Source organism: Cottoperca gobio, chromosome 15, assembly GCF_900634415.1.
Source record: "Cottoperca gobio chromosome 15, fCotGob3.1, whole genome shotgun sequence".
NCBI classification, from domain to species: Eukaryota; Metazoa; Chordata; class Actinopteri; order Perciformes; family Bovichtidae; genus Cottoperca; species Cottoperca gobio.
In genome coordinates this window covers 10,112,514-10,139,582 of record NC_041369.1, presented here as the reverse complement: position 1 = coordinate 10,139,582, position 27,069 = coordinate 10,112,514, and the positions used below count along the sequence as shown (strand labels likewise).

The following is a 27,069-nucleotide window of genomic DNA, read 5'->3' as shown; positions in this document are numbered from 1 at the left end:
CTGTTATATCAAATCAATGATTACCTACTCTTCACCAAAACGTTATTGAAAACAGTAACTCATGTGTATTGAAACAATTACAAAATAGCAAATGAGCTCACAGAAAACAGTTACAGGAACCTGCCGATGCCTCCTGACCTTCTCCACCACAGGTCCATTTGTTATTGTAATAGTTTTATTGATTAAACAATATAATGACAGAATGCTCAGATTCTGTCCCCACTTGTCAGGACAGTGTCCCATTTCTAAATGCATTAAATCATATATTCTTCATTTATCATGATTCCTTGAAGAAGAAACATTTTTCTCAGTTTTAATTCATTTATAACTTGAATCAATCTAAAACCATTAAACCTCCTGGCTTTATGCATCGCACACAACAAAGTGTCACGGATATTTGATGGTCTGATACAGCAAAGTAAAGCAGGATGGGTGTATTTACATTATGTAGCTTAAGAGAAGTTAATCTACCAAAGTGGGATGACATTAAAAGAAATGTGTCGTTAATCAGCATGCTACAAGAGTAGTCCCATACACACTGAGCAAAGATGGTATATGGCTTTTTCCAACATGCCTCCTCCTGCCTTTAAAACTGCAGATACGTGCATTAACTGGTAACCATGCATGTGTTAACTGTGATTTATTTGTGTGTACAGGCATATCCACATTCCACCTAGCCAAGAGATAAGGGCTACATACATATCAGGTTGAGAATACGACTTCACAGTAGCAACTGAGCATTCTCAAATTGTTTTGTCAATGACACTAAATGAAAAACTATTAGGCCAGAGATCTATTGGAGACATTTTGACCTCTACACAGAGCAATTTTTCCTAAACTGCTTTTGAGTTTAAAGATGCAAGTATGAATAAGATTTAAAAAAAGAAGTGACAAATTGATTACTTTTGTGTTTATGTCTAGAGCTGGATATAAACTATTCTGACATCCCTGGCATTTCTTAAAGGAACCAGCTGCTGTCTGGACTCAATCGGACAGTCAATGCTGTCTTGCATTGTATTCCATTTTACTTTATTCATAACCCTGATTAAAATTGTTTTGCTGTCACATGAAGCAGAAATTTGACCTGTGCTTTCATGGGATGTGACAAGTCTTCTGTGACACATCCCCAGTAGACTCATCAGCTCAACCTTTCACATTATGCAGTAAATATGTATTCAAGGCAACAATTAGAACTTGCACACTGCGAAGAGGCAAGTCATTTAGTTTGATACATTTTTATATTGGAGTTCTGTCAAGGCATGCAGTCATACAGTAAAGACTCTTAATCTCCCAGTTCATTATTTTTTGGGGGAAATAGAATTGCCTCAGCTGTCAAGGTGTAATCATTCAAACCATATTGAGGTACTACATAATCTATATGTGAACGTATACCATCGGTTTCTAATCAAAGCATACTTATCATATTCCACATATAAAAATGAGCTCATCTGGAAAAATACAAAACAAATACTCATACGCCTTTAGTAATAGAGTAAGAGCCCTTTATGCTATCGGCATCTATGTCTTGTAGTTTGAGTATTTAGCTCTCATGTATGGTGATAGACTGTGCTAAATAGAGGGGCATGCAATGTAGTTGATATCATATGTGATGCCATGAGTTATGAGCATTTGATTTTGTGGACTTCACACACAGTAAATGCATCCAGCAGTGGTGGGACGGAGCCCCTCTGAACTGCATGGGGCGGGCTGCGTACATGTTGCTCCACCCCGCTGTGAGCACGGTTGTTAGTGAACACGGAACTGCTGTTTCTGCTGCTGCGCTCCATCTCTGCAGACACAAGAGGGGAAGACGATACGCTGAAGACATTAGCATTTTGGACTGACTGACGTTTGTTGTCATTAACGTGAGTAACCGAGCCGCTGCTATCTCTCTAACGAAGCTGTGTGTAACCGACGAAATGGCATCTCCATAAGCTAATAGTAGACATTTATGCTAATGTTCACGCTTAGCTTGCTAGCTAGCCAGCGTTAGCTGCCCTACGATATAATGATGGTGCTGCTGGACTCGATAGCTCAGCATGTCTCATTAACAAGTGATACAAACATGGACTGGCGTTGAGAACATGTTACGGGTTAGCAGACAGCTAACAGGATAGTGTTATATTACTGCAGGCTGTTGTCAACGAGGTCAATTTACGGCTAAAAACATAACAAAACATTGGGGTGCTTGTGCTTCATGGAAACAACTTTGGGGTTTTGGTTTTGACATGGTAAACACAACACTAATATTACTATAAATATTATGTTGTATGTATGCTGTAACCTTATATTTGCCAATTAACGTTAGCTGTTGATGACTGTGCCGTGGTAAATGTTGATATCTTAGACCCCGACTCACAGGTGGAGATCATTATAATCATGTCTGCCACACCCACATGAAAAAGCAATGTTTGCGTCCTGTGTGCTCATCTGAGAAGATATTTGTTAACGTAATATTGTTGGTTATGTAAGTGACAACTGCTGTGCTAACTTCTGCTAAAAGTAAACTTCTCCTAATAATGAACGTTATTACCACAGAGCTCAACCCTCGGGTGTCTCTGGACCCCAGTGGGATGTCACCAAACTGAGCTACCAGGCACAATACTCCTGTTGGTTTGACAGTTTGTGTTTACTACCCCTTTTGATGACCTGCAGCAACGTCACGCCCAGTCTCACCACTTCTGTTTTTTTACACTTGATATTCCAGTTGGGCAGAAATGGCTTTCCTGTGAGTCACCACACTGTCAAAATGACCCTTTGAGTATTATCGCCCGTTGTCTGTATGTCAACGGCATTTGATTTCATTTTAATTAATCTTCCGATAATAATCCCAAACATTGAATGAATGATGAATACCAAGGGATTAATTTAAGAAAGTTGTCATAATTAACCACAGTCACAGACTTGCCTAAAGATCTATGCAATCTGAAGTTTTTCAAATGAGAAGGGTAGAAGGTATACATAAAAACTTTTCTTCGTCTATGCTCCTGGCAATAATCCAATGGAGGCAGGAAACATCCCTGAGCAACAGGGAAGCTGCAAAGTTTAGCAGCTTGGAACTGCAAAGTTTACTATTGTTTAAGATCAATTGATCATTCTTAGGGCCCCGGGCTGTTGAGGTGTCCCACTGCCCACTCCTTTTCTGTCCCTTTTTTTGTTTTTATAGGATGCGATCATCCAAGTACCAAGCAGTGTTCACACAACATAAATACTTATGTTTCTCTTGTGGGCATCTCAATATATCACTGTCAGTAAAGTCGCAGGTGACAACACAGTGGTTGGACTGATGAATGAGAAGAATAAGGACGCCTAAAGGAAGGGGTACCTATCCAACAACCTCTCCCTAAATGTTGAGAACCCTAACAAAGGAGATAATTGTGGATTTTAGGAAGTCCAAAACTGTTCAGCCACCAGTTCAACGTCTTTTTTTAAAATGAATGTTTATGACAATAAACTTGAACTTGAGGTGGGAGACATGTTGATGACCAAGAAGAGCGACCATATCACCTCATTTTAAAATGCTGAATGTGATTCTGGACTGTGCTGTGGGACTAGCTGGACAGGATGGTTTTAAAATAAGGAAAATGAATGTCTTTAAACACTTGGCTCACTGTGAAATGATGCAACCTGAGAGACACATGCTGAACAAGCTTCCATCCTTTATTGTAATTAGTAGGCAGCATTGGATGTAAACTATAGTCTTACTTGATGTAGAAGTTAATGTATGATTCTGATCAGTTTTGTATAATAACTAAATTTATCTTGATAACAATGACAGAAAACAAACTATCAAGACCCTGACAACTACACATCATTATAGAAATTGTTGGATTGTGTTCCAAATGTGGCAAAGTGTTATACTTATTATGTTGTACCTTACTTTATGGATGTAGAACAAAGACAAGAACAGGTGGATGATGAGAAGCAGATTGAAAATGTCTGACCAAATCTACCAAAATTAACTAAATTATGTCCATCTGTGAAAGCTTAACATCACTGTTGATATTTTTTCTGTTCATGGCCCAGCTGTTACAAAATAGACTGTTACTCTTCACCTTCTTAAATCCTCAGTGGATGATCAAGATCTCCAACCCACGTGCATCTATGCCTCGTTATTGTTTGCTTTTTGCTGTTGTAATAGCATAAGGTAGACCCTAAATCTCCCTAAGCCATTGTCCTTGTCCCTGCTTTTGTACGTTTTTTATTGCAGAGATGTCTCCACCAAAAGTTGTGGGTTGCTATACTTTAATAACAATGTCCTCTTCAATACTCGGCCAAGTTGGATACAGATAAGGGAGTTGTGGGGGTGTAGTGTGGCCACTGCTTTTCATTCAAGTTAGCTTTCACATTCCCAGTGTCCCCTTCCCTGGCAAACATTTCTGACAGGCTGATGAGAAGAAAGAGCATTGGTGTGTCTCAGCTGTAAAAAGAATAAAAATCCATATTTATTTTCTGTACAAGCTCCAGGGCCCCCAACTGGGGATTTCACAGATCATGGACAACTCTCACTTTTGAAAATGATTTAATTTCATCTCGGTTGACATATCTCAAAGACCCAGGAAGACATTAATTATAGTAGCCTAAATAGGCATGTCCTCAGCTGGCAGCTTGGAGTCACACAATTTTGTGTTTTTGTTTGTTTGTCCCTCTGCTTCTTGTAAATTTGGGCTTGTCTGGCATATCATGTCTGCATTTAAGAAATGATTCAGAAATAATTACCTCAATTCTCATCATTTTCATTTAGTCATTTACAGATGAGACTAATTTGTCATGTTGTTTGGTACTTAATTAGATTATGTTACACTCATTTGGCAGACTCCAAAGCGTCTTAAAATGAGTGCATTTAGACCACATAGGAGCACGAGCTAGATTTCATTGAATATTGGAAGTGTATCCATTTAAAACAAATTAGCATGTTCAGTGCCACGTGCTTAAAGATGAGTTTTTTGTGTCATCAACTTGCATTTAAGTTGTACAGTTGCCCGGGATAGACTTTTCATCTCCCTGATGTCAATAAAATCTTTGGCTCTTTTAACATCAGTCTTCAGCTCCAGAGAAACGATGCATGCATGCTTGCAGTTCCCCTCAGCCCCAATTGCCATGGGTTGCCGAAAACTCCAATTAGCATATGTCATTTCTTCGTCTGTCTTTCTAACGAATCAGTTTGACAATCCGTGTCTGAATTGTTAATAGGATATCGACAGGTGGCAGCTTCAGGCCTCAGTGGGATGAACTCCTCTGTCCCAGCCTTTGTGCACACACGGGAGCTACAGATACACACCAGTTGCCCCTTGCTTAATTGTTGATCATCTTTCCATGACACAGATGAATGAAGCAACACTTGGGTTGAAAATGAAGTTCTGGAGCTTAACTGCACTAGTGGCAATTAGTTTTATCCTTGCGTCCTGTTGTTTATTAATTGAGGTGTGTGAGGGCTCCAGGACATTTATGCATTGACTGTTGAAGGTACAGTTATGCCTGCAGTGCAGTATGAAGACAGATCCCACGAGTGAACTGCTTTTGTTCTAAGCTTTGCCTCTTGAGATGAGTGTTAATTAATTTCTTGGTCACATTCTCCAAATCCTTTCCTAAGACTTCCATGGCTTATGACTAAAAAAAGAAATGTGCCTCGCACAGTGGTAGCTGTGTGCGCGCTTCTACGTAGCGTTCAGGTGATTTATCCGTTGTGTAGTTTGAAACTGTTTTATCCTCTTCCTTGCCATTAATATAGAAGGTGATCTTCACTGCAACACTTGCTGGACAAAATGCCCTAAAACAAAATTGTAGGACATCTTGTAAATGTTGTATAGTACAGTCCTTTTGCTATGAGTGTCAACTGTTTCATCACAACCCTTATTCTTTTCTCTCTGCAGGATGTTCCGCTTGCGGGCATTGTCCGCAGTTTCGGTGGGGCTAACGCAGTTGACCCGGCGCTATCACAGTGGGGCAGTGCGAGTGTCTGGCCGGAGGAGGCTGATGCTGGCAGCCCTGGCTGGGGTAACTGGTGTGTCTGCTAGTACTGGGCTGCTCTGGAAAAGGTAAGTCTGGGCCCAGACTAATACAGCTGTGTGCTTGTGAGTAGTACTGAGAAAATGATGATTGCCTTCTGATATTAGTGTAAATATTTTAGAGAGCAGTTTGTCTTTGATTGCCACTGGCTTGCCATGAAACCTTTGTAATTATCACACATGTGGGTGTGAGTGGGTTTTAATTTTTCATGTGTCTTTTGAGCATTTCATGTGTCGTCCCCGTGAACAACGCACCACTCTTTGCAGCGCATCGTCTTGTGTCTTTCTCGAGACAATTGCTTCTCTTCACACCGTGACTTGCAAGCTCCTGTATCTGGTGTGGTGCCCATTAAATGAGCAGTCCTTGATCTACATGGAATAAACTAGGATTTGCTTGCGGTGCAGTATTTGACAGCAGTTTTTTTTGAGCCCATGCCAAATTTGATTCCTAACAGTACACACAACTGTTAGGGAAACCACCCCGTTGAAAATGCTTACTTGCATTTCTGTTGACATGCCAAGCCACCATCCCAAGAGTGTCACAACATATTTTTAAGGCTATCCATTACTAAGGATGCTGGCGTTTAGTTAAGGCAAAGGTGGAGAGAGCGTTGACGTGAGAGCTCTATTGGGACAGAATGACTGTGCAAGAGGCAGAGTGATGGATGGTGCCTCAGGGCATTTGAGACTGATGGGACGAGACTGTTCCAGGCCTTCACCCCAGGCTTCATTCTCCTTGTGTCTCGTTAAACTGAATTATTCAGCCTACCCCAGACAGTCCCAGCTATTTATTATTATTATTCCAATTTTCAATTTAGTCAGAAAGATGGTCAAGTGAGAGTTTGCCTTGGTAGACCTCTGTGCAAGCAGCACTATACAGCACATCTCTCATTCCCTCTGTCCGTTTTTAACTGCTTAGTATCATAGCTACTTAACTGCTTAACAAAGTCAGCTACACACTTCCCTGATTCTGCCGTGTCACAGAGCAAAACATGTGGAGGTATTGCAATAAAAACTTGTTTGTAAATGACATGGAAATGTCTCCCAGGTGCTAATTTGTTTTCTAATCTGTTTCTTGAAAACTAGAGCATATGCAGAGGCGGGGCCTTCCGTTCGACACGCTGAGCAACCTGGCGGAGATGGGTTGGACTTCGTAAAGGATACCGATTCTGAGACGGAGTCAGAGAAATCGGTGGAGGCCAGCAGTGGAGACAAAGAAGCAATTGAAGGTGGAGAGGGGAAAAAAAAGAAGCCACGCTCTGGATTCCGTGACCGCAAGGTAATCAATAAATGATGAACATTCAGCTGTTCAGTAAGCCCAGTATGTAATTCACCTCTCGAAGCCCTCCGAATCAATGTCCAAAATGCAAACCGCAGTATATTTTTGGCAGAATATTTTACGGAGACACACAAAGGTAATCGGCATGCATTGCTGATGTCATAGAGGTTTTATTACTGTTAATTAGGCAGCAGATGACTAAGGACCGGTCGAAGAAGAACAAAGGGCGTTTGATACGATGCCAAATAAACAGTTTGTAGATCTGTATTTTATCGTTTGTGGACCAGGGGAGAAGGAAAGAGGAAGAAGTTTGAACATTGGATGCAACATATGGGTGTAGGTTGTAGCAATTGTGAAGTCACTCTTGCCTCAGCAGCAGCCTGAAAGCTGAAAGCATATACAGTAGACGTCTAGGGAGCCAAACGTTTTAGTGAATCACAGCACCGCAGGACTCACTAGTGTGTTGGTAAAAATAGCTTGTTTGTGCCAGCTATATCTCTATCTCTATGTGCATCACTGCTTCAAACTTAGACTGCCCTCGACACATGTCTTCAGAACATTTGTTTTGAGTTTTTGGTCTCTCCATATGTTGTTTCTTTATTGTTTTCCGAAGATGATTGGGACTGTCTGAATAATGCTCAAATAACTCTAAAATGTAAAATTATGCAGCGAGAGGGAATCTTCACTCTAATGTGCGTGTTTAAATTCAGTGATTTGCCACTTGTCTCTGATGTTGCACAACAATCTTTAGAAATCTGAGGGGGGAAAAAGGAATAAATAACGGGTGTGACTTGAATTTCACCCCCCTGGTTGTATATGTGCAACTTTTGTAATAGAGAAGACGGGGCATTAAAGGGCTGAAAGCTCAAATGAATGAGCTTGAGTCTCCATCAGTGTGGGTGATGCTGAGATCAGTAGCCTGTAAATCTGAGGACATGAGATCCAGAGAGATGACAGCGTATCCTGGGTTTTCCATCAGCATTTCCACACGACTGTCCTATAACCTCTCATCCATACATTGATGGTTGCCTCTTCTGGGGGACATGCTCCTGTTGATTTCCCTGTAGAGCAATAAGATCTGCTTAAGAGGGGCAACCAACACAGAAGCACACAATCAAAGCTACAGTCTCAAGAAGAGAATCTAGTTTGATTAAAGTCTTTCTTTTTGTAAGTAAGTTGAGCTTCAAAAAGTTGAAGCTGTAAAACATTTGACTTTTTCCACAGGGAGTTTGTGCAGTGTACACAATCATTCAGTGTCACATTAAAGAACAATCTTTGTTGGTTAGTGTGGCTGAGCTCCGCTCCCAAACAAACAACGCTCTGAGTATTTCCCAGTTATGCTGCATCTGTTTGAAACTTTCTGCTGAAAAGCAAATGGCACTGTCAAGGCAAACGTTGGCGTGGCTAATGTGTAACGGAGCTGAATATTTTCTTGTTTGGTACGTCAGCGCTGCCATGCTGTTAGCCTTATGTGCATTTGTCACAGTTTTGTGTGGCTGTGATTGTTCTGCAGTCTCCTTTCATGTTAACCTGTCAGTCTGACTGATGCTGATAACACTATTTCCTGCTTGGATTATGTGATGGTTGAGTCAGGAGGTTAATATACGTCTCCCTCAGAACTGTCGACTTGTTTTCCTGATGCCACCTGCTTCTTTATTCTGGTCACCCTCTTCACACTCGGTAAACTCTACTTCAGCTCATTTACGTTGCCGCACACAGGATTGGCTTATAGCTGGGTCTTTGATTTGATTGATGTTTAGGTATGTTAGACTGGCTCCTGCCTAATGTGTGAACTCTTGCATCATTAATTGAGGTTCTTGTCTGGTTGGCAGGTGATGGAGTATGAGAACAGGATAAGAGCTTACTCAACCCCAGACAAGATTTTTCGCTACTTTGCCACGCTGAAGGTCATCGGCGAGCACGGAGACGCCGAGGTTTACATGACGCCCCAGGACTTCATACGCTCCATCACACCCAACGAGAAGCAGCCTGAGAGTGAGTCTCCTCTCTTTCCTTCCACTGCCTTTGCTTAGTTTTGATCAGTGACTTATTTACACCCACTGGCACGCTCTATTTAGTTTCTATGTTTTTCACTCTTTTTGTTGTTGTTGTCATTTTAGTCTGATTCTGTGGATTCTGTAAGTACATGTGTTATACCATAGACTGTATGTCTGGATAGTCGACACGTCTGCACTCTGTACAAAGTGAAGCCAACGTATCACAGATACGGCAGTTGCCATTTTGAGATTTTGATGTCATTTGGTGCCAGAGTCGGCGCAGTAGTAGTCAGGAGGCTGGAGCCGCAGAATCGAGGTCCGACCCACACGAGCCAATCACAAGCTGAGCATGGCCACAGCTTGTTGGCATTAGTTACATCTTCTCTGTCGTACAATTCTTAAGCCTCCGACTCCGCTACTACTTTTAATCAGAGCAGCTCTCAATCCTACATCAGTCTCACTCCCTTTTTATAGCATCAAATAACTAATTCAACCCACAGTTATCAGAAAAATTAACACAATAAATATTGGGGAAAAAATGTATTTGACATGACTTTTTATTTTGGCCCATTGTCTCATCCGCTAACATGGAGGGGGCGGGATTCATGACCTATGCTGGGCCACCAGGGAGTGATCGAGATGTTTTGGCTCCACTTTTGTGGAACTGTCATGTCGTCCATCTTCATATTCAGTCTATGGTTTATACTGATTCTGCATCTCATCCAGTATTAGGAGGGCCAGGATCATCCAGGGACACCTAGCACACGTTCATAGTATAACGATCCCACTGACTGTCTTCACAAGTAGAGGCGGGGAGTGGGGGGAAGTGACAGGTCCGTCCGATCACGCCGAGTTGAGGGATTTACAACACAGCAGTTGGCGCATCAATTAACAGGTTCAAACCAGAGCAGATCTCAGGCGTCACACATGGAGCCAGTGAGACATATTTGATCTTTAGCCATAGGAGGGTCGGGAACGCAGGGAGCTTAACTTGGCATAGACATGATTCAGCTCCTCTCTCGTCTTTATCTGTCATTATCCGGTTATTCAAGACTATAAAATTAATTTAGATTTGCAAGAGATTTTATTGTATGGGACTATGTTAACCTCCATTACAGACTTGCAGTTGAATGTACAGTGTGGGACTATTACATCCTGCACACTCATCCACAGTAAAGGAGGCAAGTGTGCAGTTAGCACTTAATAAGGACTTAGCTGAGGCCCGTCACGTCTGCGCTGCCTTTCCTGCTCACCTCAGCACTTCCATCTGTTAACCATGTTCAAGACTTAGCCTATCTTGGCCCCCATTGGCCTTCCATTCTTAGACTCAGTACCGCTCCTCTCCACTTTTTGATTCCCCAGCTCCTCCTTTCGTCATCCTGCTTTTAGCCCTACCAAACAGGAAGTTATAATGAGCCGTGCTTTGTTGGATAAGAGAAGGTTCAGCAAAGCAGATGGAAAAGCCAAAAGAAGCTACAATTCAGTTTATAGGCAGCCACGCCACTCTCTTCTCAAAGCCACCAAGTGAAGTTAACCAACAGACTCTCTGGTCCATTAAAGAATAATGATAAACGCTCAGTTGCTGATTGGTCTGATTGGTGGTAATGATAAAAAAACTTGTATGATCATTTTAGCCTCCTATTTGTACAGGGTCTGTAAATATATAGATGCATCGATAGTAGGGGTGTAAATGAAAGGTTTCATCGCGATCCAATATTATATCGATTCTTTGGACAACGGTACGATATTTTCTGGGATCACAAAGTCTGCCACGTTACAATTTTAATTCCATTCAATCCCGGGGCCTGCGATCAATTTAAGACAATGTCACATGCCCATTTAACACAATGAGGTACATTTATATCAACTCACAAAAAGCATCTAAAATATGATTTAACAGTTTGAATACTGTCTTCCAGACATTTAAATTTAAAACAATCAATTCATTTCTCTTATATTGGTATTTGATATTGGGTCAAGATTGCATCAAAACATATCCATGTATTGCACACCCCTAATAGATGGATAGAACAAGTGAACCGTCCCACTTCAGAGGCTGGCTCTTCAGAAGGACATGTTGCACATAGCATCCTGGAATTTGACAGTCCTTTCAAATTTGAGCAAAGCAAGGCTGCCTTTTTCGGGTGCATTTGACATACCTTGTTTACCTGGTAGTTGGACTCGAAATGTGCGCGCTGTTTCTTGCGGTAACTGAGGTTAAAGGATTATTGACTCAGCAGAAGAAGGTGCAAGGCTATTTTCAGAGGTCTTAGGTGACGAGGTTTTCTGTATTGCTGATGAAGCCAAGGTCAGTTTAATAATGAGATTATATTCTAACCATCGACCTCAAAGTTAATCTGATTTGATGAGACTGCTTCAGCAGATCAGTGTGCTCCCAGTCTTTCAGCGTGATATCAAGAGCCTCTGCGATTCTTGGACTATTTTCATAACATTATTTTATAATGCGTGTTTCATTTAACAGATTGGAACTGCCGCCTCTCACAAGAGTTTAGAAAACAGTCATCCCAACAAGGTTTATTAGTTTGAATTACATTAGCTTTGAGGTAGAATTGCCTTTTTCATGCACAATTCATAACTCATGTTTGAAGTATATTTGATTTAAGTCTAGTAAAAAGTGGAGAAAATTAAATTTCTTATCATTCTTGCAGTGAGCAGAGTTGTATTCAGCCACTAAATGAATTGATGCGTTATGCATAGAAAGAAATAACAGAATGAAAAGACCCGTGCAAAGTGAAGACTACTCATTTCCAGCTGATCCATGTGTGTTGACTGAAGTCATTATTCTTTGTGTTGGCAATGAACCAAACACCTTGAGATACACGCTTCAACTAACCATGTACATAAATATAAACACGGACGGTCTTGCTATGCTGGTTGAGAACTTTGTTCTAACTAATGATCAGAAGAGTCGAAGCCGAATGCTGATGATTGTTTAATCTAAAGAATATGCAAAGTGGAGATGCGTTAATGATCATTATTAATCTTGAGCACATGTCATTAAATACGAACGATTCAGTAATGACACCAAGTGAATACATTTGATCTGCATCATAAATCTTGATGCTCCTCCTGTGTAACTAGTCTGCTTCGCATCTTGTTTGTTATAATATTTGTCTAATCTGTACGTCTGTTTGTATTCTCTCCGTTTGTTTGTTTGTTTTTCAGGTCTAGGCCTGGATCAGTTTGTTGTGAAGCGCTTTGATGGAAAGGTAAGAAGTGGGCGTCTGGCTGTTAAAGAGAATAAAGTGTCACATTAGCAATCATGGACGTCGGCAGCAGAGAGTTTTTATACTTATGTCTTAGAAATATTTCCGCCCTGGTTAAAAATGTAAGTTTAAAGTAAGTGTTTGTTGATTTTTATAAATATACTGTAAACTCAATAGGATTTGCATTTCCCCAGAAAGCTGTGCTAATAACATATTATTGGAGCCTTATTTCTTTCCCCAGTGTACCAGAGGGGGTTTATTCCCCAGACTGGTCAATGTCAATAATGGCTTAAAGAAACCGTTTATCCAAAATACAAAAGAACACATTTCTTCTCACCTACCCCAGTTACCCAGGGTATCTTCACTTTTATGTGCTGAAGTTTGAAGATATCGGCCGCCTAAACTTCTGAAACTACCCCAGTACAACAGAGGTAAAAAGAATTGTGCTAGTGTGTCCTAAAAAAACAGAAATTTGTAATTTGAAAAACATTATCGAGTCTTTGCAGAAACAATATTCCACTTATTACTCACCCTCCCGCAGTTAACATGAGGACTTTCCTTCAGTAAAGTAGTTCTAAGTAAAAGCTCAACATTGTTCAAAATGCTGTCCGTCAACATATACTTTTGTTTTTAGTAAGTTATCGGTCGGTCTCTTAACTCTTAAATATTGATCCTAATTTCATACTGAAGACTTTAAGCGAAATGAAGTCTGCACTTGATGATTAGACTTTATAATCCCCCAGGATACAGTCGGGGGGTTTATCAGTTCATGCCACAGAAGGAATTATAAGTACGGTTTTCAAAAGTTTGGTCTTACTTCAGTACAATAGTGTTGGAACTGAAATGAAGTGAAAATAACAGTCAAAGATAATATCTGTGAACCAGCACAGACTTTCTGTGTTTACCTTCATGTAAGTTCTCTAAAGTTGCTGATCAAATATTATGCAGCCTCTGTTTTAGTTTCTCCTACATGTCTTTTGCTGAACCCCGGTCCTTTTTTAAATGTAATAGTACTGTGAATAACATATATATAATATAGAATTATTATTCAATATATATATATATATATATATATATAGAATTATTATTCAATATATATATATATATATATATATATATAGAATTATTATTCAATATATATATATATATATATATATATATATATATATATATATATATATATATATATATATATATATATATATATATATATATATATATATATATATATATATATATATATATATATATATATATATATATATATATATATTGAATTATTATTCAATATATATATATTGAATTATTATTATATATATATTGAATTATAATTCAATATATATATATATATATATATATTGAATTATAATTCAATATATATATATATTGAATAATAATTCAATATATATATATATTGAATAATAATTCTATATATATATATATATATATATATATATATATATATATATATATATATATATTGAATAATAATTCAATATATATATATATATATATATATATATATATATATTGAATAATAATTCATATGAATAACTTAAGAAATGCAATATAAATCAAAGAACTGCCACATTCATTCATCTTTGAGGCTGAAATGAATAACTGGAATGAGGTATAAATTGAGGTGATAACTCGATGTCATAAAAATAAACAAATGCTCATCAGGGTCATTGGGGTTACAGCATTGTAAGAGTTGACATATAAAGAGATAGTCGAGCGAATAAAAAACAATATTATTCCAATCACAGGGATTGAGACTATGATCACATTATCTTGCTTTCTAAATATGCTTTCTAATATCTTGCTCTAAAGTTCAGAAAAGGATTGAAAGGGTAATGAAGAAATACATGGTTTTCAACCTAGCCTGGCTCTTTATCATAGCAGCTGCACACTTAGTCATTAAGAGGGACATGTACAAAGTCGGCCAGTACAGTGCATAATGACCTCTTTAGAGACGATAACAACAGGTGAACTTCGGACACGCTAGCCCCCTAATTAGGCCACAGACTGACCTGAACAGGAGCTAGTCTCTGTGCTCTAAATGCTGACACTTCTCTGTTCAGTCAGAAAATAGAGGCCATCGATATAAATCACCGCAATCTTTATTTTCATTACTGCTTTCCTTGATATTGATTTGTGACCATAACTGCCCTCTCACTGATCCCGAGAAAGCATCTCTCACACCCAGGAGCCAACCATCCTCATTCATTTAGTATTAGCTAATCATGTGTGTCGATTGTAGTTTCTAACCTCATTAGAAAATCCATCAGCCCCCAGGCTGCTATGATGATGAGTTAGTGTGTACCTCATCTCCATCTTTCATGCAGATGAACCGCACCAAGTCAGCGAGGCTAAAGACAGAACTCTTTGTCACAACGTTCCCCTTTTACTGCCTTCTGCAACACAGTAGTGCTTTTACTAAGCCTGATCTTCTGTGGAAAGTTCCCAGAACTTTGACTCGCCGGTATATCGAAAGCATATAAACCAAAGTGCTCAGGCTATACATTAATCCAAAGTAAGTGTGAAATTCTGTGGTGACCTAAAATCAAAATAGAACACTCTCCATTTATGGCCCTTGTCTGCTTATGTAAATGTTGTCCCTATCTGCCCGCCTCGTGTTTGGGCTTTTTGGCTAGTTACTGTATTTAGCTTTTATTGTCCCTTGAGATTTTCCTGCCATGGCCAGAGCGACCCGAGAGCTCCCCTCCCTCCCTCCCTGGCTCAGCCCAGCCCCTCTTTACCCAGAGACACGTGCCTCCTCCTCACTGGCTTAATGGGCCCCCCCCTAGCTAGTTGGCGGAGGAATAAACCATTACCTTTTCCTGCCATGAAATGCAGTCCACATGAAACATAGAGCTGTATATAATTAAATCTAGATGAAATGGCTAAGGCAAGTATAGAGGCGCTATATCCATGATGTGTAAATCATGAAGTTGACTGAGGGTGTGGTGAAGTACAACAGGGAGCATTTCAGCTGGGGGTTGGGTGATGAACTGCAGTGAAGGCTTAGGTCGATGGCAGAGAAGTGTACAGCATTGTGTGAGCGTAACATGAGAGCTCTCTTAAAAGACCTCAGTGTCTCGCTTCCCATAGTTTTATTTAAAAATAGCCAAGCCAACTGAGAGCTGCGTCACATACATGCAGTTTGGCCGCAGTTAAGTGGAAGAGTGTTTTTCAAAGTGTACGTGTTATAAAACTCTCACTTTTCCCGATCCCCACCCCCTCCTGCTGACACTAATTTGTTCCAGGTACTGTATGTAAACAGTACATGCTCTAGGGTTGTTTAACAGCTGTCTATATTGACCCACCCGGCTTGTTTTGTTTTTATTTTCCTGTCCATGGGAACACAGTTATTCCAAAAGTCTTTTAAAATGGCACTTTGTTTGCTCAACCAATTGTTTCATTATACATTTCTCCCTCTGTTTTCTTCTCCGACCCTGATCATGCTTTCTGCTGTCGTAATCTAATGTTGATGTGACTTGACGTTTGCCATTGTTAACTGTTGATTATTCTTTTGTGCTTATCAGCCATCCTCTCTCATTCACATAATGAGTAATCCCTCCATTTTCTCTCTCTTCCCTTCCTCGTGAATAACCATCATCCTCAACTCCCCTTCTCCCAAAATCCCTACCTTTCCTCTGTCTCCTCCCCCAATCATTCCATCTACTGCTCCCAATTCTCCACCCACAAACTCCCCATCCCCCCTCCTCCTTCTCCTCTCTTCTTCGGTCTCCCTCCCTCATCATCTCCTTCCCTTTTCTGCCCCTCCCTCTCTGCAGGACTTCTGGCAGGTATGGGGTGTGTGCCGAGCAGCATGTGTGCACCGAATGAAAAGAAACTGCACTTTGTATTCTCTACCTACTCCCTTCTTCTCATTTATACTTTGTTCCCCTTCTCTTCTGTCTCTGAATAGTTTTCTTTCTTAGTATTACTCACTCTCTCACTGCTCTGTAGTAACACGGAGGGCATAGCTATTCAGTGTTGTTAGTCCAGGGGAACAGCTAAGTAAGTAGTTTTTCTGTATTTACCACATCTCAGCTTCAGCAAGTGTGAAACCAGAGTCACAGTTATGTTTACAGCCACCGTGTATACGACAGCAGCCACAATGTGCATTACAGTGGATCATTTCCAACAAGAAATCAGTAGACTGGTAATAAAATGTTGTTTAGCTTTTTTCTCAGGGTAAATTCGCTGTCTGTGTTGAGCAGAGCCTGATGGCGGAAGTCAAACAATATGAGGATGGAATAAATAATAAGGCAGATTATATCATGGCCATGGAAAGTACTCGTTTCTGATTGGCAGGTCAACATTTTAACCACAGTGCAAAAATACAATAACCTGCAGATAACCTTTAACATTATATATGTCACCAGCACTGTTTCATTGTCAACCATTTTTAAACATGATGGTTGATGATTTGAGTACGGTTCAACTTATTGCCTGTGGTAAGTGGCCATGATATAAGCACAGCAATACACTTAATTTCATATACCAGGACACTTAAATGGCTTGTATCACTTGCATAAATGTGTGTTAGTTTGTTCATTTGAAACTCTTAGTTTCCAGCGATGCTCCAAAATGTTTCCCCAGAGCGCACTGAGGAAACATTTTGTGATTCAAATGCTTCTGATCTACACATTTATGTTGGTACGTGTAAATAAATGAGCCTTGACCTATAAGCTTATCTAGTCAATTATTTAACTTTGAGGCAAGTCTGAATGTCTGTCAGTCTGGATAACGCAAGGATAAGTCCAGGGCAGGTTACAACCTGTGCACCTTTTTATAATGACGGGGAGTGTCAGAAACTGAAGTAGGCACGCACCCTATTGTGCATGTGTGCACTTGTAAGCAAACTCTGTATTATTAGACATTGTGTTGGAGACCTCCCCGGTGCCCTTTGTATAGCTTGTCAGAGGCAGCTGCCTGCCATGCCTTCCCTGCTGAATTATTGAAAGTGAAGACTTTATGCTTTGCCTCTACAGGGATTATTAAACACTGCAGTACTGCTACATAATTCACACAAATATATACAGTCAGTGCCCCAAAGTATAGTTCATATACATTTATAGTCGAATTGTAAGAGTAACAATCACGCCTTGCAAAGCTGAGATACAAAGAGCAGCTAAGATGACTCATTGATAAGGAACTTGTATTGGTCAATGCCAAATCCTAGCAGTGCTGTTCCCCTGCACTCCCTCTGTCTTGCTTTATAAACACACCTTTTCTTCCTTCATCCCTTTTTAAGAAATATCAGCTCGAGCTTTCAACATGCTTTGGCACTGTAGCCTTTTTCCCCAGCATGCACTGCTCTATTGCCTTTGCCTGTGTATCACAGAGAAAGTAGCTGGTGGTGGCGCCCCCTCTCTGCGCATGGTGGCCTCACAGGGTGGTTTTTAGACCCAGGAAATGGCTCTGACTGTTAGCTAACATCGAGGCTGTATTGATGTGCTTGATAGCCTTCACAAATCCATCTTCTGGACTGTCCGGATGTCAGTGCTGCATGATTTCTGTAGAGCATGGTTTTGAGTCACTGAAGGCAGGACTTGATCCGTACATCTAAAATGTATCCAAAAAGTTCCTACATGCTGTGACCCTCTAAAGCCAAAGCGTCTGCCGCTTGACCTGCTGCGACTGGGAGTGGACACCTGTCACTCAGAGGGAGTGCGCCAATGGAAACGAGCCTCTTGTCACACAAACTGTTGTCATGTTCCCCTCTTTCCGATTTCACAGGAAGCTCCCAGGGGCCGCAGTTTGGACTGTCACCACTCTCTTTCTCCATCTTTTCACACTTCTGTCTTCAATTCTCACAGGCTTTCTTTGCCTTCTCTGTCATTGTTTGTCTCTATGAACCGTAACACACAAACACACACACTAAATCTTTCTCTGTCTCTTTCTCCGCTCCTAATCTTCAGTGGAAGAGGTTGGGTTGTCTGTACACCTGGTCGTTCAATTTGCGTCCTCCTCTCTTGTGAGAAAGCTGCCGTTCCTCAGCGACTGAAATTTGTTTATTGCGCGCTCCTCATCAGGTTCCATTATTCTCATTTGCCCTCCCAGAATAATTACGAGTTATTAACGGTACACCTGCTCTGCAGTTACCCCTGGGATTACAGGTGGAAAGCTAACACATCAGTGTTCTCTCCACCCGCTCTCTACAGACTGTGGGGGTTTGGTCCCAAGGATTCATCATCATATACAAGGAGAAAATACTCACTCTTGACATCTGATGGTCAAGGATGGATTTTGGATATATGTGCTCGATTTATGTGGTGTTCAAAGCAGAGTACGAAGTATTATAGAATCGTGTCGTGTGTATGGTTTTCTTGTGGGCTTGGATAGAGACTGCACTAGTCGTATGTGTTGCAGCACAGGCCAAGTGCACTAACACACTGAGAGCTTTCAGCCATCGTTCAGAAATGTCAGACGGAGACCCGTGTTGACCTAACCCTCAAAGCAGGTCGTTCCGAATTCCCTTTCCCTCTGAAAACCTGCGTCTGTTATTGAACCTGTCAAAGTGCCAGTAACCCAAGAGCTACCCCATCACACAAAGCGACATAAAGGCACTGTTCCATTTTTAATGCATTTGTCTCGCCCCCGTCTCTCTTTTACTCACTATATGCTGCCTGTCACACTGTACGCATCAGTATATACCCACTGGTGTAGCACTCCAGTACACCCAGTTCTAGCGAGACTCACCTGTACACAAGATGATAGGTCGCTCTGGGATAGGCATCACTCAAGAAGACTCGCCACACACATGAATGCATAGACAAAAAGAGTGGGGGCAGATTTCCGCTCTTTGCAGCTTGAGCTTTTCATCGTCAGTGGCAGGACTCAGCCTGGACTCATAAATTCATCTCTTTGTTTTGGCCGTGGCCGTCCAGAGAGTCATATAAGAGTCATATGACGTTATCTGAGAAAAGTCACCGTGTCTTTTATGTGATAATTAACATTTTAAAGCTTGAACACAAACTATGTGGTTTATATCCACTTCTTTCAACATCCGCTTCCCTCTTTTCCACTCCCCTGTTATCGGGGTGTCTGCAGCTGCAGTGTTGGACAGGGTCACACATCTAATCAATAACAAAGCACTGCAGCCGTTACAGTGGTATTAGACTGGGCCAAGTCTAAGCTGCCTTCAGCGCCTAAGCCGAACGCATGGCCACACAAAGTGCTGGTGGAGCAGCATAAATAACAGAAGTGAAGCTAGCAGAAAATGGACGGGTGGCACATGATTTATTTCAAGACTATTTTTTAAAGACTGCAGTATAATGTGTTTCAGTACGTCTCCTCTCAATCACATCAACAGCTGCCTGATTTCTTTTATTATAACGTGATGATGCTGGATGTAAAAGATGTACGCCTTCTCATCAGCACAGCTGTGATATAACTGAACACCACAGTGCAACTAAGTTAAGTTTGATCATGTAAAGTTGTTTATATTCTGTATTTGGAGATCATTTCTTAAAGCTTTGATCATTTGTTGAGAGTGTTGAGAAACTAAGGTGATTATAGATGTTGAAGCATACAATCAGTTTTGGATTCACTAATGAAATATGACAATCCTTAAGAGCTTTTTCAGTCCAAGTTTTTCATGGTGTGCTTAGAAAGTGTTTCTTGGGCACTGATGTGAAATGAGCAGAAAGAGATACAGCCCCTTTGCATGCATGCCTCTGGCTGTGCTTGATATATATGGGTCTCATTTGTTGGACTCTCTAAGTTCGTGCTACTTTAAATTTGGCCAGGGCAGCTATCGGGCTGCTCCGTCCCCTGGTGCACTGGAGAGATTAGCCCTGACCAAACCCTAAACCCAATCTGTGTGTAAATGACGGCAGTACATTTTACCAACGGCGCCGTTCAGCCAGCGGCTCTGTCAGAAGCGATGCTTCTGCCTCGGCTCACAGGCTAGTTGGGTTGTTCAGCCCATCATCTGGACACAGCCCTGTGGGCTGAACAAGGACTTGGCCATAGCGTAGCTGACACATGCAGACATGAATGAACACATGATTAGGCTCGAGGCAGAGATTTAAAAAGAAATCATGCTTATAAACATTCAACTGACACGTGCTGACAGATGAAGCGTTAGCTTTTAATTAACTGGAGTGCTGCAGCAATAAGATTTACAGTCATTTGAAGTTCAGTGCTTTGGGAAAAATCTAAGATGGGTGTTAAATACAGACTCCAATGAAGTTAAGATCCTTTTAGTGATTTGCTGCCGCATATTTTATAGGCTTAATGTCCTCTGGGTAGATCAATCAAAACTGATGAAAGACTAAACTGATGAGACGGCGTCTGGGGAATCAAGTAACCTAACAGGTATCTCTTGTAGGTAAAATATGTTTTTACCATTTATCTGAAATAGTATATGCTTGTTTGTACTGTTGAATGGCTTGTTGCCAGAGCACCCAACAGTGCACAACTGCAGTGGGAAGCTGAGGCTTGCACCGGTGACAGAATGATGGAGGATGACGGGGAATATGGGAAGTGGTTTTATAGCAGAGCCACAAGCTCCATAGTTAAAGGCTTAAAAGCTAAGGGAAACCCGCTGCACAGTTTGATATACACACCGCCACCTCTGTGTCACTGCTTGGAAGAGTGCACCAGTGTTACATCATACAATTGTTGGAGAGATGTACAGCATGATATGACATTGTGTATGGGGGAGAAGGCAAGAGTGAAAGCTATGCTGTCAGCTCAGCAGTGAAGTATGCAGCGGTAGAGAGGAATCCTAAAAGAGTGAATCGTGTTCTCTTCTGATGGGGACAACCGACTGCATTAGGGTGGACTAAAAGCTCAGTGTTTGTGCATGGGCATACTAACCAATAAACACACACTCTGAAATATCTCCCTTTATCAGCTGAATATGCTGTTTGGTTCCCTTGGCAGTTATATGTGGATGGTTTTCTTGAATGCCATTTTGAAATTCTGTAGGAGTGATTTTTGTCCTTGAGTCAGGACACTGAAGAGTTATTATGCCTAATGTGCTCTGTGCCTTCCTTCTGATCATTATAATTAGGCCCGGTGTGTTTATATCTCTCTTGTGTGTAGTTGTGTAGCTGTCTGTGTGGGCTGTGAGTATGCGTGTGCCCGTTGAAATACACACTTGTGCGGTTGTGTGTGTGTCTTTCTCTTGTGAAGGCTGACATCAGGACGGGTCGAGCTCACCTCTGCTCTAGAAGGCCTTCTCTGTGTGTCATCGTTCCAAACCCAGGGCCCAATACCAACCTGTTCACCCTCAGTTTCCCTCTTTACTCTTTCTTCTTTCTACATGTACATACTTCCTTTATGTAAATACTTGTGTCACACTTACACACATGCAAACACCTGAATGCTTATGAGAATGAAAATGTTGCCTTGTGTTATCTCTCTGTCTCTCCACCACTAGCACTGCTCCAAAAACAACTCTCTCTCACCTCCCTCTCTCTCTCCCACTCCCTTCTCCCCTTATACTGTAAATGTATATACCATCAATAATAAATGTTACAGTAGAAACCACTTTTTTCTATATTTGCATCACTGACATGCAAGAGTCAAGATGGACACACATTGGGGACACTGATGCATTCTATACGTTTGTATCAGCTGTCTTTAGCAGCCATTTTACTGTCTGTTCATCATGAGAAGGGAGTCGGTTCATGGGGAAAGAATTTTGTTATGTTACGCTTTAAAGGGGGATGCCACCAAATGTCAGTATTCAGATATGTTTCTCCCAATTATTGTAAGCCTATGTCCCTTTTCTTAGCACTTAATTTGCAATGTGCACTTAGCAAACCGCTCCGGTGACAATGCAAATAAAACATGATTGTTATAAAAGCCTTGTCAGTGGAGCTTCATCACACTCGCAGACTGCAGAGACATTGAGTCATAAGTGAATTCTTCATTTGAGTGGGATCCTCCCCCCCCCCCAAAATATCTCATTTTGGAGTAAGATGCTTTCTGTGTGTGTGTCCGTGTGCAACAATATGAATGCACATGAATGTCTTTGTCGTTCAAGGCCCTGCTAAAGACAGCAGAGGCCGTTCTCTAACAGTTGTTTCTCCTCCTTCCTCCTCCTCTGAATTGGACTTCTTACAGACGGAGGTAACTCCACGTGGGCTCAGCGTGGCCCAGCCCCCTCCCCCTCCCTAAGCATGCTCTGTCCGTCTGTCCACTCTGTTTGGTGGAGCGTCCCGCGGGCGCTGTCTTTTAAGTCTCTTTCACTGAGTGTGTAGTGTGCATGTGGTTTAGTCACTCTTTCATGCAATGCTGTGAATATACACATGCTAACAGAAAAATGTTAATTGTGCGTTTGTATACGTGTGTGTGTGTGTGTGTGTGTGCGTGTGAAAAAAAGAGCTAAAGTCACTTTGTTTTTAATGATTAATACATTTGGGTTGTGTTACAGATATGGTTGATCAATAGTGTGTGTTTGTGCTACAGTCTCTCGTGATGTTTTCCTTCTCTTTGTGTCAATTTCACTCTGTGAGTACCACCTCTGGTGGATAATATGTTTTGTACTTGAATTGACCACAGACTAATTGCTTGTCACTACCACCCTCACTTGCCTGTACGGCTTCATGTGTATGCAGCATTTGCATGACTGTTATTGTGATAAACCGTCTTTCTATAATCCTCCTTATGCACCAGGACGATTTGTGTGTGTGTGTGTAAGTACAGTATGTGTGTACGTTTCTGTGTTTTGAGCATAGCCAGTCTATGATTGAGCTTCACTGTCAGACACACACACTTGCTTGCACACACATAAAGTCACACCTGGGACAGCTGTAAAAACTGCAAGGCTTTTGCTGAATCATGGGAAATGTTTTTAATATAACTTCTTCCTTTTTTGGGGGTGATCCAAATGAGCAGAAGATCGCCCAGGAGAGGGAGAAGTTTGCAGATGAGGACAGCATATTTTTCACATTGGGAGAATGTGGCCTCATCTCCTTCTCCGACTACATCTTCCTCACCACGGTGCTGTCCAGTAAGTACATCGTTGAACTCTACAGACTGCACAGACATCTAAAGTGTCTTATTCCACCTATCCCATTCAATCCCACATCCTTAAAATCTTACATACTGATCACAAATCAAATCCTAAGAAGAGCTCTTCTTTGTCTTCTCTGCCCTCTGCCTTTTTACTGCAGCAGTTAAGCTCTAACTCCTTCCTCTCCGATGCTTAGTCATATCCCCAGCTCAACAATTTATTATAATCTGTCCATATGGAGTAAGTCTTGAGGGACGTTTTCAAGGACAACTAATTTTTAATCAGACGGGGCAGCATGCCTTATGGTTGGGTTAAATCCATTTAAACGGCCACAAAAATAGTACAAAGTATTATAACATATATTTATATATTATATATATATTTCCTCAGAGATCCTAACGACACGCTGCATTTGTTTACAAACAAACTGCACAACAACATAGTTTCTTATGAACAAGTGGACCGATCTACTCTGCTGTGACGATGTTGGAGCAAAAAAGAGTTTTCCATCTTGGGTCAGCCTCCGTGTTATTACCTTCAGAAGAATAGGCACAACTCCGGCGCGATCCTCTTTTGTGTGCCGTATATCGAGCCTTCGTTTCCCCGGGACATCGCACCCGGAGGCAGACGGGATTGCATAGTGAAAACGAGGCTTCTAGGGAACCAATCAAAACCACTGACAGTGTAATTTCTCTATAGCCATTACATTGTGCACTCAACATTTACTTCATAGTGATAAATAAAAGCAAAAACATGTCTATATATACTTTAAGTATAGCATGTGAATGTATAGCCCATATATCTGATATGTAAAAATGTGTATTGCATTCACAATAAGAATTCTCCGGAGGTCCATATGCTTCTTCTGTAAGTATCCAGATTGTATCGTGAGGAAGTAAACGTCAATATGTTCACATTAATTACAGGTGCTTTAAGCCAGATTGTGTCTAAGACTCTTAATCGAGGCACCGGTTGTCCAACCATTTCCCTTTTGTGTTTGTTTTATCATTATCATTATAGCTGAGCCTCGTTATTCTGCTGTACCGAAAACAAATTTCACGGCCCCTGGTCATGTGGACATTAAAGTGAAGTGAGCGCTGATAGCAGAAGTCTAGTAAATGTAATTTGTAAGTGTGGACAAATTGTAAAAAACAGTGCTGCAAATTGCAATTCAAGTACCGTTAATGCAAAGGTTGTGTTCCAGATGAGCTCATATAGACCGTGCACGGTCTGCTCTGAGAAGTGATCATTGTGCACGGTCTGCTCTGAGAAGTGATCATTGTGCAGTCTGATGGCTGTTCTAACGGGCCCCCCAGTTGCACCACTGGATCAACCCAGCTTTCATCTTTCCCCCAGTGTGACGTGTCGTTTCCAAAATGTGTTGTATTGATTTCAGAATGTGTTTTTGTATCCAGCTCCCCAGAGGAACTTTGAGATTGCTTTCAAGATGTTTGATCTGAACGGCGATGGAGAGGTGGATCTGGAGGAGTTTGAACAGGTAGGACTGCAGAACAGCAGCAGTACGTCTTGCACACATACAGCAGTCACACTTAATAAATATATATATATATATATATATATATATTACAGAAAGTAAATGTTTCCAAGTGCTTGTCTCCTGGTTTACACGGTTGACCTCTCCATCCCTAGGTCCAGAGCATCATCCGCTCTCAGACCAGTATGGGCATGCGACACCGCGACCGCTCCACCACAGGAAACACTCTGAAGACAGCCGGCTGCAGCTCTGCTCTCACCACGTACTTCTTTGGAGAAGACCTGAAGGGAAAACTCACCATCGGCAGCTTTCTGGAGTTTCAGAGGAAACTGCAGCATGATGTGCTCAAACTAGAGGTATTGAGAGAGGAAAGAGTGGAGGAAGAGAGTCCTCTTTACTGTACTATTGAGTACAGTTGAAATTAATTAATTTGAATGTTATGGCTTTTCCCTAATCTTAAATCTTAGTCTCTGCTGCACCTATTCAGGGGCTATCAATGAAAATTGAAAGCTGACTCAGGGACAGTAATATTTACAAGATCCTCTGTTACATTCAGTCCCCCGGTAAATGTTCAAATACACCAACAAGTGTTCAAAAGCCAGAGGAGAAGCTAGGAGGCGAGTGTTGTGAACGTTATGCATAATAGAAAGGGTAGAGGATGTCAGAAGCTCTGTGTGTCTGTCAGCACTGGTCAGTGTCACTCTCTCACAGCTGTGACCGTTAAGTATAGGAGCCAACTTCTATCTCCTCCCCTGCCTCTACAGTAACGGCAACTGATCAGTGTTGTTGAGCATATGGTTATTCTAATCGTTTTAATTAGCGTGGGTAGTGCCTGACTGGTACACTGAATCATAAATGGGCGCCATCATCTGAGGCTCCAAGAATAGGACTGGAGTCTGAGAGCATCTGCCAGAAAGAAAACACTATCTCAGGTCTTAATGATGCTCAGAGAGGGAAATCATAACTCCACAGATAAGGTTGACATCAACATATCTAATCCAATTCCTGAAATCTTGGTCACACATGCTCACCCCTCTCTGTCTTCATTGGCTGAGCCTGCACCTCACCCTAGGTCATATTTCACCAGCTTTAGCGTTTTGTTGTGCTCACTTTCTCTTATTCTTGTTTTGATAACTTTATGAATTCCCAATAAAGCGGGAAATACTGTCTGGTGTCAGTCAGAGCAAAATGTATACGTTTTGAAAACGCAGGAATACACAATCGCTGTCTTTATCAAGCCAGTATGTCAAGGCATAATAATGGAAATGTCAGAACAACCAGAGCTACTGTCCTTCACTTCGGTCCTTTGGGTTTTCCCGTGTGTTTGTGTCTCAGTGACTAATGGGTACAACTATTTTTGAAATGTCTCCAGAATTGAGGGTAAACGAGATTGAGCTCAGATTGTTATTATAAGTGTCTGACAACATTGTGAAAGGACCCTACAGAGGAATCTAACGGTTTTTCTACTTTAAGTTGATCTGTTCTGTTAAATCTCGTATTGCAACAACATCGATATCAGCTTAATCTTCAGCCATGTCATTGAACATCTTTAAGATGACACTAAGCTACACTTTCTGTACAACACCAGCACCACTCTCTCCAACTTTAACTCACGCTTCCACCGTTGTCACATGACAACAAACAGACCGGATCTCTGTAGGGACCTTTCCAATGTGTTGTCACACACTTATAATAACAATCTGAGCCGGTCAGTGGTAAAAACAAGCACTTTAAGTGGACCTGCATTGACTATGCGGAATTTCCCGATATGATTACGTTGTAGCTCGTTTAGCGGCGGCCCTCTGCAGCGTTCTCCCTCAATACACCACCAATTTGAATAATTGTTGTCCCAAAGTTACCTTTTAAGTGTGTCCTGCCCGGAACTTCACTGGTTTGGTTCACTCTCCCACCTCTCATAGTGTCGTTTTCAGCAGCAGCAGGCAGCTGCTTTCAGTGGAGAACCCCCACTGTACGCTACCTGCTCATCACCACATGTAATGTGACAGATAAGGTAGATCCTCTGCAGGTGCATGAATGTTAATGTCGCCCCTGAAATCTGTACTTCAGGCTTATTTTTGGCTG

The 27,069-nt window shown here is 41.2% G+C and overlaps 1 protein-coding gene across 4 annotated transcripts in view; it reads left to right on the top strand.

The window, feature by feature from the left end:
* The first annotated feature begins 1,693 nt into the window (after positions 1 to 1,693).
* micu1 (mitochondrial calcium uptake 1) overlaps positions 1,694 to 27,069 on the top strand; it is a 31,808-nt gene continuing 6,432 nt past the window's right edge. The window contains exons 1-10 of one of the 4 annotated variants that reach the window (XM_029449263.1): positions 1,695 to 1,865; positions 5,874 to 6,038; positions 7,095 to 7,287; positions 9,120 to 9,282; positions 12,471 to 12,514; positions 16,309 to 16,320; positions 22,601 to 22,606; positions 23,375 to 23,489; positions 24,908 to 24,990; positions 25,143 to 25,343. In XM_029449263.1, the coding sequence (XP_029305123.1) occupies positions 5,875 to 6,038; positions 7,095 to 7,287; positions 9,120 to 9,282; positions 12,471 to 12,514; positions 16,309 to 16,320; positions 22,601 to 22,606; positions 23,375 to 23,489; positions 24,908 to 24,990; positions 25,143 to 25,343 (981 nt within the window). In that variant the 5' untranslated portion in view covers positions 1,695 to 1,865; position 5,874. Of the gene's footprint in view, positions 1,866 to 5,873; positions 6,039 to 7,094; positions 7,288 to 9,119; positions 9,283 to 12,470; positions 12,515 to 16,308; positions 16,321 to 22,600; positions 22,607 to 23,374; positions 23,490 to 24,907; positions 24,991 to 25,142; positions 25,344 to 27,069 lie in introns of all 4 variants that reach the window. The other 3 variants (XM_029449265.1, XM_029449264.1, XM_029449267.1) reach the window with 3 other exon arrangements.